The sequence below is a fragment of the Bufo gargarizans genome, chromosome 8 (genome assembly GCF_014858855.1).
Source record: "Bufo gargarizans isolate SCDJY-AF-19 chromosome 8, ASM1485885v1, whole genome shotgun sequence".
Taxonomy (NCBI): Eukaryota; Metazoa; Chordata; class Amphibia; order Anura; family Bufonidae; genus Bufo; species Bufo gargarizans.
The window spans coordinates 47,214,068-47,230,900 of record NC_058087.1 but is presented as its reverse complement, the minus strand read 5'-3'; the positions used below and the strand labels follow the sequence as shown (position 1 = coordinate 47,230,900).

The window sequence follows — 16,833 nt, the reverse complement described above, 5'->3', positions numbered from 1 at the left end:
ATAGGATCTCAATAGCAGGGAGAGAACGCTTCCGTTTTGTCCCCATTCATTGTCAATGGGGACAAAACTGAACGGAACGCAGTGAGTGCACCAGAATGCATTCCGTTCTGTTTGGTTGCGTCCCCATCGCAAGCACCTTTTTTCTGTCCTTGATGTGGTGCGAAGCAAGACGGATCCGTCCTGACACACAATGTAAGTCAATGGGGGCAGATTCGTGTTTTCTCTGACACAATAGAAAACTGATCAATCCCCCATTTACTTTCAGTGGTGTTCATGAGGGATCTGTCTTGGCTATTTTAAAGATACTACAATCGGAACCGTTCATAACGGATGCAGGCGGTTGTATTATCAGCTCGGAAGCGTTTTTGCTGATCCATGATGGATCCAGCAAAGATGCTGGTGTGAAAGTAATCTAAGCTGCAGCAAATTAGGCACACAGGAGTCCTATCCAGAACACTAGAGTACTTACTATAGTTAACATGGAGCTTCTGTAGCCTATCACACGGCAAGGAGGCAACTTAAATGGTCATGGCATCAGATAAATATCCACACATGTCAAACAGAGCCAGGACATTTCCCTGACTGGAATTTCTGCTTGCCTAATTTGCATAAACAGCAGGGAATACTTTAGAATATTAAATGGGTTATCCTATGAGTAATGTAACAATGAAAATAATGCAAGTCTACATGACAACCTCTTTCTAACAAAGCTAGAACCAGCCCTGAACCTCACATAAATCCAGAGTTCTCCCTATTCATTACTCTAATTGTTCTGCAGTTACTCTTATTTCAATAAGCTACTGGCCGTTTAAGGATGGAACTGAGCATGTGCGGCCATTTCAGTGAGCAGGACAAAGAATTTAGAAAAAGAGAAAACAGCAGGTGGCGCTATACAGATAGATTTCATTGAATAACTCAGTGGCTATAATACATTTTTTATTTCATGCAATCATGAAAGTATTCAGATCCAGGTGGGGGTTTGAAAACTGTAGAATATTATTCATGGGACAACCCCTTTAATTACAATTAAGTAAAATGTAACTTTAAATGCACACTATTGTTTCTACAAACTTTGCAATAATTAATAGTACAGGTGGGAGTAGGAAGCTTTGTAATATCTTTTTTTTTTTTTTAGGAAAAAATGCCTCTTTCTTCACTTACCAGCCAATTCTTCTATTCCCTCCCCCCCACACTGTCTGAACTGATCATTCACTCTAAATTCATAGCTCAAAATCGAGACAGATTATCAGCTCTCTGAGGAATCGGGTTAAGTGCCGCCCATAAAAGTCTTTGGAAAGGGGATGAGGAGGAAAAGGCAGCTACAGAACAGAAGAGTGGCAAAAAGACACATAACAATGCTTCTGAAGGTTCTAGGAAGGTTTCTATCTCAGTCCAGTGCTTCATTCATTGCTATACTGTTAAATATCACTTTATATGTGGTACTTCTGCTTCTAAGGGTGTGCTAGGTACTGACAGGAGAGCAAGGTCTCCTTTTGCGGTTGATTCTTAAATGCACCTATAATGACTGGTGTGCTTTGTGTATTGCTCACTAGAATTGCACGCTCCTCAATATTTATTCATCAAATGAAGAAACTAGTCCTTACATAAGGTTCTCTATCTAGATCCCATGCTTGTTGGGTCACCCAGTTTCATGACTTATCCAGAGCCACAATGTTTTAACAAAAAATAATTCATGTATTATTTATTCGGGGTCCTTCATTACGGCATGTACTTGAAGACCAATTAATACTTACAACACATTTTCATGATGATGTCCAGAATTTCACACTCCTGTGGATATAACAATAAGATGTTGTTTAAAGTGTAAGTAAATGTATAAAGCAGACATCCAATAAAAATCTCAAACTCTGGATAGCTGCCAGCCTCCTAATTTAGAAGCAGAGTGAGTCACTTGGAATACATGTTTCCTATGTCTTGTCATTTTTTGTATGGGATTTCCTAATGCCAACAACTGGTAAAGTAGGGTATGCAAGCCAAGTCGGAGTGGCTGCTGCAAGTTACTGAAAATCTGGTTACCACAGCCAGTAGTGACAGAATCTGTCTGTACTGGATAAATCATTTTAACATGTATATATGGCTATCATGACTTACATCTGGGCCTGGTGGTCCTGGAGGTCCAGGAGGTCCCTACAAGGAAAGAAAGTAAAAAAAATAACAAAAACAGAATAAAATGTAAATTTAACAAAATTGAAATTGCTGACAAATTGACAGTGTAACACCAAGAAAGACATTCGCACAAATATATGTGACTTACCAGTGGTCCTTCTTGGCCTCTGTATCCTTTTGCTCCCTTGGGCCCTACCACCCCAGGTACAAGATTCTAAATGAAGGAGATAAATAACATTTTCATACTGTTTTTCCGATTTACTTTTACAAAATTATATCATTTGGGAATGATATAAAAGAGATATATAAAATTCATCACAGACTATCAACAGCTCCTTTGCTTTCACATTTGCCTCCAGATGGGAGATGTAGTATAGATAGAATGGGGATGGAACAGCGAGAACTGAAGGCAGAGAGGTGGGATAAAGATGGTGCAGAATAAGGAATGGAAAAATGACAGTGGTTAGCAGAACTATACCGTAATACTATGATACAAGTTACGGGGGGGGGGGGGGGGACTAGACATTTATTTTTATGAATAGGAGACTTGCTGTCACACTTAATAGTCAGAAGAAAGAGGAGTTATGTTTCATTTTTGGACCATATATTTAACCTCAAAATAAGGGAGCATTCACACGACCATGTTTTTCTTCCGTGTCCATTCCGCAATTTTTGCGGACAATGCACAGACCCATTCATTTCTATGGGTCCGCAAAAATAGCGGAATGCCTTTCATTGTCATCCGTGTGCTGTTCGTTCCGTGTGTCCGTTGCTTTTATTTTAGAACATGTCCTATAATTGGCCGCAAATTGCGGTCCGTGGCCCCATAGAAAGTCATTGGGTCCGTAAAAAACGGACAGCACACAGAAATGCATCAGTATGTCATCCGTTTTTTGCGGACCCCTGGACTGAAAACATTCTAGGAAACCCCATTTCAGTTTTTTGCGGACCATGAAAAACAGATGACACACGGAAGCACCACTTCCGTATTATACGGACTTACGGAACGGAAAGATAACTGAAGACATACAGGACACACGGATCCATGATTTGCAGGCCGCAAAACCAACACGGTCGTGTGAATGCTCCCTAACAATCCATCTAGTAAAACTCTAAACAAACACCATTTCAGACTTATCTGTCATCATACTCACATCCGCACCAGGGTCTCCAGCATCCCCCTCATCTCCCTTAGGTCCTGGATACCCTTTTGTTCCCTAAAGAAAAAAATAATTAGGAGCTTTAGTATTAAAAGGTTTCTTCCCTGACTCATCGTTCAAAAATAAGACGCTTAGAGTGATAACTATACGCGTTAGCTTACGTTTACGCCACGATCTCCTCGAGCCCCAGGGTATCCCTAAAAGAGATATGAAACCGTTATTAACAAATTGTTTGCATTTGTAATGATTTCATACATATGGAATACTCTTAAGTAATTGAATGTCTTCTTCAAGTCCCCATCTGAAAATTGTTTGCTTCATAAAGTGTCAAAAGTTGGGTCTAAAACTTACTGACCACCAGCGTACTCTTCTTGATGACTTGTTTAGGCTACGCTGTCAGCCAGAGATATGGACACTACATTTGGGAAATAAACTTACCTGAAAGCCTGGAAAACCATCTGTTCCATTTCCTGGGAGGCCATCTTCACCCTAAGGATAAAATACTATTAGTGTATGATAATAAAATAAATTCAGTTATAGTAAAAACCCAGATGATGTCCTGCATCGAGGCAATATTAATTCATAGAGTATGGATTGTTTAGTTTAAGTAAGATGTCTCTAAGCTTTTGCTGTTTGAGAGTAGCATTTAGGGTCCTTTTATACTGGCCAAAGCCTGGTCTAAATAAGCACCGATCGATGATCTAACAAGATGACGCCACTCATTTTAAGGGTTTTTTACACTGCTTAATGCAAACTGTATGGGGACAAACAAGATTGTTTGCATATTGTGCTGTTTACATGGGGAGATGTGCTGCCAAAAATGATGGTTCTTAGGTCAATATAAAAGATGCAATCGGCCCACAAATGAGCTGATCGACTGATTCAGCACATGTAAAAGGGTGTTGATACTGGGCCACACTGAACATTAAAAAGCATACCTCTCAACTTTTTGGAAGGTCAAAGAGGGACAGGATGGTTGGGCGTTCAATGTCAGCGAGTTTTGCGGTGCTTTTTTGCAAGTCTGGGCGTTCCCATTTGCATGTCCGATTTAGGGTGTTACGACATGCGTTCCAAGGTGGAACGCATGCCGCCTAGTCCACGAGGGTGCGCATATTATGTATATCTAGTAGGTTTGGCATAATTTATTTCACTTGTTTTTAATTTAAATCATTAAGAGGGTATTGAAAGGCAAGGAGCACAGTACTAGGATATCCCCTGAGGAAGCGAGACTGAAACGCGCGTTGGGGCTGAAGCTGCTCTGGTCGGTACTTGTGTTTCATTACCCATTGTGGATGGTGTCTATCTTGTACTTTATCAGGTACTGAGCCCTTGCTGAGCTCATATCCCCAGAATTCTTTTTTATTGCACTTGCACTTTACATGTAGGGGTTTTTCAGATAGGCGTATATCTGTGTCTGATGACAATGTTATCTTACCTATGTCATATATGGTGTTATACATAGGAATTACAGTCCTTGTGAGCTTCTGTTTTCTGTACATGCATGCCTCTGTTATTGATTTTTATATTTTTATTATTTTGCTATGAACTAAAAGGAATACTGTGTGATTTTGATCATAATTGGGGTGTTAGGTTGGATATATGTTTTATACATTTTTTGAATCAAGGTTTGTACTGACGGATGGAGGCCATCCCCATTTTGGCTTCAATCCTTGTCTGAATGTGTTCATCTTTATTACCATACACTTACGCATTTTGCCTTTGTGTTTCATAAATGAATATCGATAAACGCAAAGGGGAAGTTCATTAAGTTAAATGTGCCAAAAGTTTGGCTCAATTTGTGGTACAAAAATGAGCATAAATGTCTTGAGCTAGATTTATTATTAAGACACTTTTTGCATGTGGCTTGGATGAGTCTTATCATTACTTAAATTGAGACAATATTGCTCCAAAATCTTGGTGCAAAATGTTGGTTCATTGTAAGCCAACCGAAAGGTGACATGAGGAGTAGTGTCTAACATATCTAGCAATTTGCGTCAAATCTATTCTACAAGGTGCATCACTATGATAAATTTGGCGCTGTGTCTAGTTTAAAGCTACCTAAATTTAAACATACAAGAGTATTAATAAATCTCCCTCAATATGTAAAAATACACCGTGATGTGATGGGGGAAACACCACCTGCATTATGTAAGGCTTGAGAATCCAAAATATCTCATTTAGGACATACATGAAATTACATGACAATTAAGACAATCCTTGTTATGGTGGATTAAACGCGTTCCGTGTTTTTCACTTTCATCTTATAGATACTGTAAAACTATACCAGATGCAGTTTGACTGCAGCCTATGAACACTCCCATACTGCTCCCGCCGGCAGAATTAGCCATCTCCTTTTTACAGTTACGCTCTTACCCTATCGCCTGCCACTCCTGCCTCTCCGGGTAATCCTTTAGCTCCTCTTGGTCCTTTAGGCCCCTGAAGCAATAAAATTATAAAGGCAAAACTAAGAATAAATGAAAGGAAAAAAAAGAATTTATAGCTAATAGGAAACAGAGGAGACACAGGAAACAGCTGCAAGTGATTGCAGCTTAGTACATATGCTAGAGGGTCCAGCGGGAATCAAAAGCAGCTCATCAATTCTCTTTCTGGACATAGGTCCCTAAAATTCTGGCTGTGGTCATCGACCACTGCTCAGCTTAATGTGGGGGAAACCCAGCATGTGACATGCAGCTAGTATGTAAGGCAATAGCAACAGTCATTCTTTTTATGCCACAGAATCGAGTTGGCTCATTTTTCCAGCACAGTACGATGCAGAGACCATACGTTTCCAATATTTTCTTCAAAGGGTAATCCTTCTCTGCACATGGCAGACATTTTGTGGATGCAGAAAATATTCAAATTAATGCAGGCTGTGAGTTCTCCAGGGACCGGTCACAACATAATGTTGCTAATATCCTTACATTTAAAGGGGTTTTCTACACCAGTGCCTCTGTTCAAAGAAGCCATATACCTTGAGCTGCATTGAAGGCATCCCACCCAAGGTAAAGGTCCTCTGCTCTGTACTGATAAGGCGGTGAGAACTGACTGAATAATGTCAGACTCTGCAAGAAAACACCCCCAACTTTTAACATCCAGAAGTACCTTTACTTCACACAGGAATAATAGAGGAATGGCGCCACATAGAGTCATAAGCATAAATGCCCCAGAATTGTCATTCATATGGGTCCTCTTTAAAGGAGTTTTTCAGGGCAGCCCTTCCCCACGTGGCCCAACCTGTGGATGTCAGCATATATACCTGCTTCCTATCACTGGCTTCTGGCTCCTTTGCTCCCCTGCCACCGCTGCCTCACTCCCGTCTTCTGGGCCAACATCCTATTTGAAGGAGGTCATGTATCCGATGCAGCAAATGACTGGCTGCATCTGTGACATGTCCCCTAATGCCTCACGTTACTCTGTGACATGACACATGGGGGACTCGTCACCGATTCAGCCACTTATTGGCTGCAGCGACATGACCCCCGTCAAATAGGATGTTGACACTCGGGGATCAGAGCAAAGCATCCCTGATGAGGGAGTGAAGGAGCAGGGACCCAGCATCAGGGAGCAGGTAAGTTTTATATCCCTTCATAGATCCAGTCACGTGGGGGTTTGGAAGAAAGGCCCCCCAAAGGTGAACAACCCCTTTAAGGTCTCATACATGTGGTTGTATTACAACTCCATTTGGTATGGGGCCATAGTAAGAGCTTGGATGCTAAGCTTAGTTGATGGCTTACCACTGGGTTTCTCATATACACATCTGATCAGCTGTTCTGTGTAGCTCTGTTGCCAGAAGTCAGGCTGGAGCTACAGAGCAATGTCAACATTCTCTGTAGCTGCGGCTCCAATTTCCAGCGACTGAGCTACACAGAACAGTTGATTGGCCAGGATAGGTCATAACTTAAAAAAACCTAGACAACCCCTTTAAATCTGGAGAACGAAAACTTAGTGGGGTGAAATAAAAATGATCTAGGTGAGTTTTAAAGGATTTAATAGGATTTATCTTGGCAAAGTCAAGTGTGTTACTAGACTACATCCTTTAAAAGAGAAGGCCTTATTCTAATATATTCCAGTGGGCGCTATATAAGTAACATAAAGTCTATAGAGCAGATTTATAAAAATTGTCTTAAAGAGAAACTGTCCTTGTTGCCCATTCAAAATATTCAAAAATATACACACCTCGGGACCGCTTGGTCCTTCATCCCCTCTGTATCCTTTTGCTCCTCCAGGCCCTGGTTCACCCTACAAATCAATAAAACGTGAATGTTAATAGACAAGACACTATCACCGAACTTAATTCCACTAGTGAAGAAAGCTTGAGAGTCAAAAATGAATCTGAGAAAAAGGAAACCGCAAGTCAGACTGCTAAGATTAGAATACAAACATTTTTGAGATTCTCTAAGTGTATCTAAAGTCCGATAGCGGTGGAGCGTATAATGGCTAAGAGGTGAAAAGACGATGATCGGAAGTACAAAGCTAGAGAAAAGTGCAAAGTACGAACAAAAAAAAATCCAGAAAATAAGTGTCCTTGGAATACATTAGTTCAAAGGCGCAACATACCATCTATATCAGAAAAGATAGCCAGGAAATTGTATGTTTTTCTGATCTTAACTGATCCTTCCTGATCCTAACAGAAGAAATCCCTGGTCATTGCCAAGAAATGCAGTCCTAATAGCTTTCAATATATCTTTCAAAAAAGACGTCCAGACCCTTTACATCATTAGAGAGATGTAGTTTTGGCCTTTGATATATTTATATATAGTGATTAGGTCTCTTCAGGTCTTCTTTTTTTCAAAAGACATAACCCCATTTTTTCATTCAATTTATCTCCTCAAGTCTTTTTTTCTATACACTGGTGTCCAAAACTGTGCACAATACTCCATGTGTGGTCCAATTCAGGGGCGTAGCTATAGGGGAAGTGGCAGCTTTGGGGTCCAGACTCAGAAGGGGCTCACCCAAGAGGAGAAATAAAAGATTTTATTGTCAGGGCCCCCTGAACAGTATTGTACAATGACATTATATACAGTGACATGACATACAATATATATGTGTAGGAAACTGGCAGGGAGGCTGCTGGGCCTCGTCTGAGAGCGCGATCTTGACTAGCCGCAGGATGGGATTTGCAGGGGAGGAGGGGGTTTCAAAAAATCTGCTTGAGGGACGGGGGTCCGTTCGTTGTTATGGACCCAGTCATTTCTAGCTACGCCACTGGTCCAATTTGTATAGAGCTATTTTTTTTTATCTATGACCCTTTTTATGCATACTATGATCTCGTTGCCTTGGCTGCGAGAATTAAGGGCCACAGAACTAAGGGCCACACAGAACTAACCAATTATCAGTTACTTTATTTGGCTGACACCCAGGGCCGGCGCCACCCATAAGCAGAGTAGGCCACCGCGTAGAGCGCCACTCTTGCTGGGGGCACCAGCGCTCTGGAGTCTGGCCTCTAGTGGCGTTGCGAGGTGGATGCGGCGGGTGCGGGCCGCATCGGGTGACACCAGTCTGATGGGGTGTCACCCACCGGACCCAAGTTCCCAACACCACTAGCACCCGCCCCCTTGTTCTTGTGACACTGATCTGATCCTGTACTTGCTGGCTGCGCAGGCATGAGTTCAGTCACTTCAGCGCGCAATCCCGCAAGACCCGTGACCTCCCGAGGTGGGTCTCACGGGATCATGCACCACAGGATGGGATTGCGCGCCGAAGACACTGAATTTAACTGAACTCATGCTCACGCAGCCGGCAAGTACAGATTGTACAGGATCAGCGACACAAGTACGGGGGGGAGGGACTACATAATGGAGGGCTGTCTGGGGGCAAAATTAACTTGTGTGGGGGCAAAATTACTTAGTGAGGGGCAAATTCCATAATAGAGGGCAGTGTGGGGGGCAAACAACATAATGTGGGGCAGTGTGGGGGGCAAATTACATAATGTGGGGCAGTGTGGGGGCAAATTACATAATGTGAGGCAGTATGGGGGGCCAATTACATAATGTGCGGCAGTGTAGGGGGCAAATCACATAATGTGGGGCAGTGTGGGGGCAAATTACATAATGTGAGGCAGTGTGGGGGGCAAATTACATGTAAGGCAGTGTGAGGGGCAAATTACTTAATGTGGGGCAGTGTGAGAGGGGAACTACTTAATGTGGGGCAGTGTGGGGGGCATATTACTTAATGTGGGGCAGTGTAGGGGGCAGTATTACTAATGAGGTGATTACTATTGGTGGGACTATGAGGAGCACTATTACTATGGGGGCCCTATTATTTCTTCAGAATAGTATTTGTGGTATTGGGGCCGGTGCACAGCGAGCAACAGGATAACACTGTGGGGACTCCAGGTATGGGGGATGATGGTAGAAAAGTGAGGACACTAAGATGTATGTGTGTCACAGTCTGCAGAGATGAGGCGGCTGAGAGAAGTTGCCCGGACCGAATAGAGAAGATGATGACAGAGACAATCTACATTGGAGGAGACGTCACCTGGAGGCCCTGGATGTGAGAGACATGTGCTGCTGTATCTGTGCAATGCTGCTATTTTATGTTTTGCATATGAGAAAATGTTTACAAATAAAAAAAAATCATTAAATGTTCTATTTTACTATTTTTATTATTTGGTCGAAAGGCTGATTGGGGGAGGGGGGATTGTAACAGGACTGCTGTAGAATATCTAAAATTAACTGGTCAAGTAAAATGTTGCATGCAACAATCATTAAATAGGCGGCCGACAAAAAGGGGGGCAGGTCAAAGGGTGTGGTCAATGGGCGGAGTCAATGGGACGTCAAAATTAGCTTTTGCCTAGGGTGGCAAAAATCCTTGCACCAGCCCTGCTGACACCAAAATTATACAATGGGAAAAAGTACCAAAAACTGATGTCCATGCTTTGTACATGTTTTATCAAGTGTTTTAGACATTTTTTTGTAACCTTTTTACTCCCTTATCCGACAGGGGGCATGGCTTTACAGGAAAGAGGTTGTGGCTTAATTATGCCTCGGGGGGCAAAAATATGCCAACATTTTGGAGTAAAACAAAGCCAAGTTATAGATGATGTAAACCTAAACTAGGCAGTCTAAATATGCAAAAGATTTATGATCCTGCATCAGCCACTATGATTAATCTGGCGCAGTTTAACAATGTCTAAGTTTACACTGTCGCATTTTTAGACTATATTAGTAAATTTTCCCCATTATTCTGTCTAAATAGTACTCCCTCCCATGTTTACAACTCTGGCTGGCTGATCAAAAATTTAATTTGGTAGATTCCTATTAAACTCAACAGTTTGTAATCCCTTTCTTTAATACAAAAAATAGGCAAATCACTGTAAAATTGATAGCACATTTTAGTAACTATAGTATCAGAACAAAGCACAGTTTATGTCTTCAATTCCATTTGGCTAGAAGCACATACCCTCTTTGTTATTATAATGGAAAACCTCCAAATCTTTACTCAGAGCCGTCTGCAGCCACGTCTGACTTATTTTCTGCTTAATTTCTCCTCCATCTTTTGCTGCTAAATATTTTAACTTTAAGTGCAGAGATCTTTTCTGCCAATGTTTATATAAAATAACCTTCACATAAAAATTATAAAGAGAAAATAAAGTCATAGAGAAAGTATTCCATATTGTACAGTAGTGGTGCACAGTATTCATGTAAAACATTATAAAGATATAGCAAACATTCAGCTTGTTTTACACAAGGTTTGAAGGGAGACTAAAGAAGACTGAAACTGCTTAAAATAAAAGCTTTATATATTTTTATTGTTACTGGCATGGGTTGTGGATCCACTGTGCCAACCAACTGGTTTGAATTTGGGCTAGACCTAACGGTGTTATCATAGGGGCCCTCAGGTATTCACACTTTAAATGGTCACTAACTTCACAAAACTTTGCATAAATCAATAGTGTGCAAGTGACCACAAGAAGTTCTGTAATATTTTTTATCAGTGATAAATGTCTAGTTCTCCTCTATCAGGTGTGTACCAGCTCCCCCTCAAAAGAAAATAGCTTTTTAGTATGAAAAATAACTTTTTCCCAACCAAGATGGAATCATCTCTGATGGAAGATCATATTACATATATCAATGCAAGTCTATAGAAAGGGGAGGAGGAACTAAGGATACACATATAAACAAGCAGGACTGCACAGCTACATAGGAAGCCTATAGCTCATCAAAAGTGCTTCATTCACAAAAATGCAGGTCAGTACTTCTCTGTAATGTCTTCCATTATCCTAACTGTTTCTGACTGTGAGATGGTTAGGAAGGAGATTTTTCTCTACTTTCTGTGTGTGCAGTGGATGGCAGCTAGTCTCCAACCACTGTGTCTGAGAGAGGTATAACAACTGATAATAGCTCTTTCAAAGGCTCTAGATAGCTAGAGAGACCTAGCATAATCTGTAGAGGCTAATTGCACAGGCAAGGACTAAACCAAACAGCCAGGTATATATAAGAGCAGCTGATCAGCAAGTAGACACAATCATGCAGCAGCTCACAGAGCAGGAGAAGATTAACCCTAGCAGTGCTGAAGACAGAGGTACTGTACAATGAATACAGTACAAGACTTAATTCATACACAGGAAGCCAGAACCTGTGCGCACAGGACAGCAGAGGCCATGAACCGCCATTGTGACATTTACATTTTGTATTTTTTGTATTTAATATTCTGTAGTCATTTATTTTCTAATATATATTTTTTAAATACACAGAGCTCTCAATCCCCGGTATAGTCATAGACAACTTTATGTCTATTTTTAGCCACTACAAAAAGGAATTAAAAATTCACTTAAAAGTGACCTTCTAGTAAGTTCAAAAATATGTAAGTCGGTACCTACAGGAAACGATTAGCATCTATTCCATGAGGACAGAGCTCTGGTTGGGGGTCACAGTGTAGCTACAGTGCCTACAAAAGTCTGATGTAGCCACAGCTCCTGTCTCATTACTGGTCCAGGTTGTAGAGGTCTGAACCAGTGATGAGACAGACATTGTTTTAGACCAGCTCAGTCTCCCTGTAGGTACTGTAGGTAAACATTTTGAAAATGCTGTAAGCTATAAGATATATAGATCTGAGAATAAGTCTAAGCAGTAATATCATCATAAACATTGATTCTTACTGGATCACCAGATGAACCAACAGGTCCATCTCGACCTTGGTCTCCTGTTTGGCCGGGATCTCCCTAGAAATAGAATTGAAAAAACTGTAAATTATAACAGATACATAATAAACTAAATAAAGTGTAAATGTATACATGCTTAAACTGATTGAACCCTAAATATATATGCTTTAAATGTTTTAAACCTTTGGTCTGTGTTCACAAATGCACCCCTGCAATGTGCCATTGTGCCAAAAATTGGAGCTGTTTTCAGACTGATTGTTAATGACCATGTTATTTGGCAGGTAAACAGCAGATTTACTTGCAATATCACAAAGCCATTACCAACCAATTTGAAAGCCACACCATTTTGCAGAAGGATTGTATATCGGCTCTGTTTTTGTTTTAGCACACTTTAGCCACATTTAGTGTCTCCAAAATGGCTCCCTTCAGGTAAGTTTTTAAAAGTAAATAATAAATAGCTACAACATGTAAAACAACTAACAATGATATTTTTATTCTACATAGTTTGTGATAGAACTCCCCTTTCGTGATATCTACCTTATCTCCTCTGGGTCCCCGTGCACCAGATAGCCCTGGAGGACCACGCTCTCCTTGACCGCCCTGTAAAAAAAAAAAAAGATTGTAAAAATAATATAAATTGTTAAGTGTATAGTTCATTTCGGTATAAAACTGTTATCATTCAAGAGCCTGTCATGAACAGCTGGATAGGCCATTAATAGCAGACCGATGAAGGTCCAACTCTCTGCACTCATGTTGATCTGCTGTTTGAACGGCTTCTTTATGGTTTACATTGTTCCTCAGATCTGCAAGTCAGATACTTAGTAGCAGCAGTGCTGGTATTTCAATCTGTTCTGATATCGATGAATAGGACTCTTTATAGTTTACATCAAGCAGATGAAAATCTTTCCTCATTATGCTACTGTGCGTCCATTGCATGATCATGACAGATTTTAAACCCCCTGGGAGCAAAGAATGATACTAGTGATCATAAATAGGCCAAGTTCCCAACATACAGCACGATTTTGGATATTAAAACTTATTGGTAAATGGTGGCCAAACAAAGTATTAAAGGGGTTATCCCATGACTAATGTAAAAAATAAAAACCAGACATCATATAGTACATGAAAATCTCTTTCTATCAAAATTACAACCAGCCCTGTACCTCACATGGATCCAGAGATCTCCCCATTTATTGCTCTGCTAGATTTATATCAAGGTGACAGCTCAGGAGGAGTGTCTTTTCTGCTGCAGCTAAGGACTAGGAGGCGTGTCTCAGCTCTACCTATCACAGCTCAGAGGGCGTGTCTCAGCTCTACCTATCACAGCTCAGGAGGCAGGTTAAGGATGAAACTGAGCATGTGCGGCTTTCTCAGTGAGCAGGACAAAGCAATAAGAAACAAAACAAACAGCAGGTGGAGCTATACAGATACATTTTATTGAATAACTCAGTGGCTATGCTAAATTTTTTATTACATACAATTACAAAAGTATTCAAATCTAGGTGCTGGTTTAAAAACTGTAGAATATTTTTCGTGGGACAACCCCTTTAAGTAGGTGCTAATAACAAACTGTCACTAATTGTATTAGTAGTGAATTAATTTGAATGTCAGGGACAGGGTATATTTACTTAGAGTAATTGTACTTTTACACAAGATCTATCTGCATCCACCTGGAAAAAGCTGTAAAGTGAAGGCCACTAGGGGTCTCACTTCCACTACCTGTTGTATAAGGTCCATCCCTAGTAACAGAGACACAGAAGATGGGAAGTGGGGACATTTCAGAGCTAGCTGAGCTCCTGAGACTGATAGAACTGCTTCTACATTGCTTCTGAAGAGCAGAGAAGCTTATGTGTATCTATAAGTCTGACCCACTCCCTCCTTATCAGCTTTCTGAGCCCCTTAGAAGAAAACAAACATAGTGAGAAGTAAGGGGAGTGAGGTCACTGCATAGAGTACTGGCAGATTCCACAGAAGGGAGACATCCCCTGCTTGTGACAGAAATGCATCTAGATGTGCAAGTGACACAGGGAATAATATGGCTGAAAAAAACAATAGGGAAGCCCAAAAAATACCTGCTTCTTCACAGTTATGATTCTACAATAAGGCACAGCCATTATACACTACTATCTTACATCATTAAAACCTTAGCAAATCCATATGGAAATATGCAACAGTGTTACCACGTGGTGTAAAAAATTCACAGGCAAATCCATGGATTTTTATGCAAATCTGCAGTATGCTGTACATGTTGTAGATTTCTACCAGATGTGTGCCACAAATTTCACTCCTGACTGTGAAAAACACAATCATGAGCATACAGTACCCAAATAAAGTAATAATACTGCATAGATGTGTAGCAGCTCTTACCCGTTCACCTGGTGGCCCATCAGGTCCGGCATCCCCCTGTAAAGACCAAATAAAATATACTCAATTTGTCTAGTAGGGATTTTATATTTATGAGAAATATATTTAATATTTATGGTCACAGGTTCATTTGGTTACTTACCTCATCTCCAGATTCACCTTTCTCACCCGGTTGGCCACCTGCTCCTGGATCTCCCTGTAACATAAGTAATCAACATAAGATACCATAATCCAAAAAAGTAGGTAATAACGTGACTAGTAATCTATACAGTATATTATAGCTAAAAACGCAGGCTGGTTTCTTTGGTTTCTTCTTCATAGGTAAGTTTTTTTGTATTTTTAGATTTATTAGGTAATATTAGTTCAGCTACATACATTATGTTTTCACTTTGCATATGTTTTAAATTAGCAAAATTTTCACCCCAAACATTCCAAGCAGCATATTAAAAGTTTAACTTCATAGTGACCAATAGTTTAAAAAGTATTGATCAACAGAATCATCCCTATTACACCAGGCATAGTGTCTGGTAAAGTTGATCCTGCAGAGCTTAAGCAAAGCTTTTTAATGCAGACCTGTTGCAATATAAAAGGGGTCTTCCCATCTCAGAAAAAGGGGGCATATTGCTAGGATATGTCCCCATTGTCTGATAGGTGGGACACTCACCTACACTGAGAAGGAAGGCCTGAGAGTTGCAGAGGGAGCAATGTGCATGCACAGCCACCCTCTATTTATTCGGTGGACTGAGAATAGCCGAGCGCTGGCTCGCCTATTTTCTTCGGCCACATAGAAATGAATGGGAGCGGTGGCCGCGCAAGCGCGGTGAGCTCCCATTCAGTACTATGGGGAGAGCGCTTGGTGGTGGCCGGACCCAAGGTCACCACCTTCCTCGCTTCGTTATCAGTGTAGATGCGGGTCTCAGAGGTAGGACTCACACTTATCAGACAATGGGGGCATATTCTACCATTTTGATTTGTTTCACGTAAGATATTTGTGGTCCATATTTTACCATGTTTTTAGTGCATGGATTTTCATGAATGGGCCATACACCTCCCAGCAGTGATATGTCACTGACTTCAAACCTCATGGTTATCCTTTGTTCAAAACCCCAATCAATAATAAAAAGGGTCTTTCAAAATCTTACCTTGTCTCCTATGACACCAGCATTACCAGGTTTCCCTGCAGTGCCAGGACGTCCAGATTCACCCTAAAACATAAATGACATACTGTAGACACCTTTGTACTGTGCGACTAGTGATCATGTAGCAGGTGTCGTTAAGATCTGCAAATGATCGCATTTTCAAGCACCTAGCTCCAATCTGTGCATATGGGGAGGGGGGTACATAAAAGATTGAAGGACAGATTGAAACAAAAGTTTTTTAGCTTTATAAAACCTCAAAAAAATTGGATCAAGTTACATGGGATAACTTGCCAGTTATCACCACTTGGTGGAAACTGAGAGGGACAGAAAACTTGAACTGAGAGAACTTCGTTTATTACAGCAAGAGGTGTACAGAGGCGAACCTTTGCCTGGATGGATTGTCAGATTAGAAGAAGGTCGCGTAGTGATCCCAAGTGAAGTTGGACATCACATCCAAAGCCAAGGGCGGCATACATTGTCTACCCAAACCATCAGAAGGCTCATAGCCAGACGTCCAGCTACAGGTTTTTCACTGATCTCACACCATCGCTCTCAAAGGCTATCATGGTGCACAGCAAGATAGCATTGGAGGCTGGAATGGAGGTCTATCCTGATAGCCAGAGATTGGTATGGAGACCATCTTGTCAACACCATGAAGAGGCCTTTACAAGGGCAAACTGGTCCTACTTCCCGGATTATGGTGTGGGGTGCCATAATGTACGTTAGCTGGACTCCTCTAGTCTTTAACAGCTCAGCGTTACATTGATTTGGTCATGGAACCAATAGTATGGCCATTTCTTCAAAGTGTACCAAGAGCCATTTTTAAACAGGACAATCCCAGGCCATGTGTTGTTTATACTACTGTGAGCAGAATGTGTGGCCTAAATGTGCTACCATGGCCTGCAGCGTCTCCAGACTTGTCTCCCATTGAGCACATCTG

The 16,833-nt window shown here is 41.1% G+C and overlaps 1 protein-coding gene across 1 annotated transcript in view; it reads right to left on the bottom strand.

The window, feature by feature from the left end:
• COL6A1 (collagen type VI alpha 1 chain) overlaps window positions 1-16,833 on the bottom strand; it is a 47,167-nt gene that overhangs the window by 10,358 nt on the left and 19,976 nt on the right. Inside the window, exons 16-28 of the mRNA XM_044303451.1 lie at window positions 15,897-15,959; window positions 14,897-14,950; window positions 14,758-14,793; window positions 12,928-12,990; window positions 12,388-12,450; window positions 7,464-7,526; window positions 5,661-5,723; window positions 3,726-3,776; window positions 3,449-3,484; window positions 3,282-3,344; window positions 2,276-2,341; window positions 2,113-2,148; window positions 1,755-1,791 (exon numbers count right to left, since the gene is read on the bottom strand). Coding sequence (XP_044159386.1) covers window positions 1,755-1,791; window positions 2,113-2,148; window positions 2,276-2,341; window positions 3,282-3,344; window positions 3,449-3,484; window positions 3,726-3,776; window positions 5,661-5,723; window positions 7,464-7,526; window positions 12,388-12,450; window positions 12,928-12,990; window positions 14,758-14,793; window positions 14,897-14,950; window positions 15,897-15,959 — 694 coding nt within the window. The remainder of the gene's footprint in view (window positions 1-1,754; window positions 1,792-2,112; window positions 2,149-2,275; window positions 2,342-3,281; window positions 3,345-3,448; window positions 3,485-3,725; window positions 3,777-5,660; window positions 5,724-7,463; window positions 7,527-12,387; window positions 12,451-12,927; window positions 12,991-14,757; window positions 14,794-14,896; window positions 14,951-15,896; window positions 15,960-16,833) is intronic.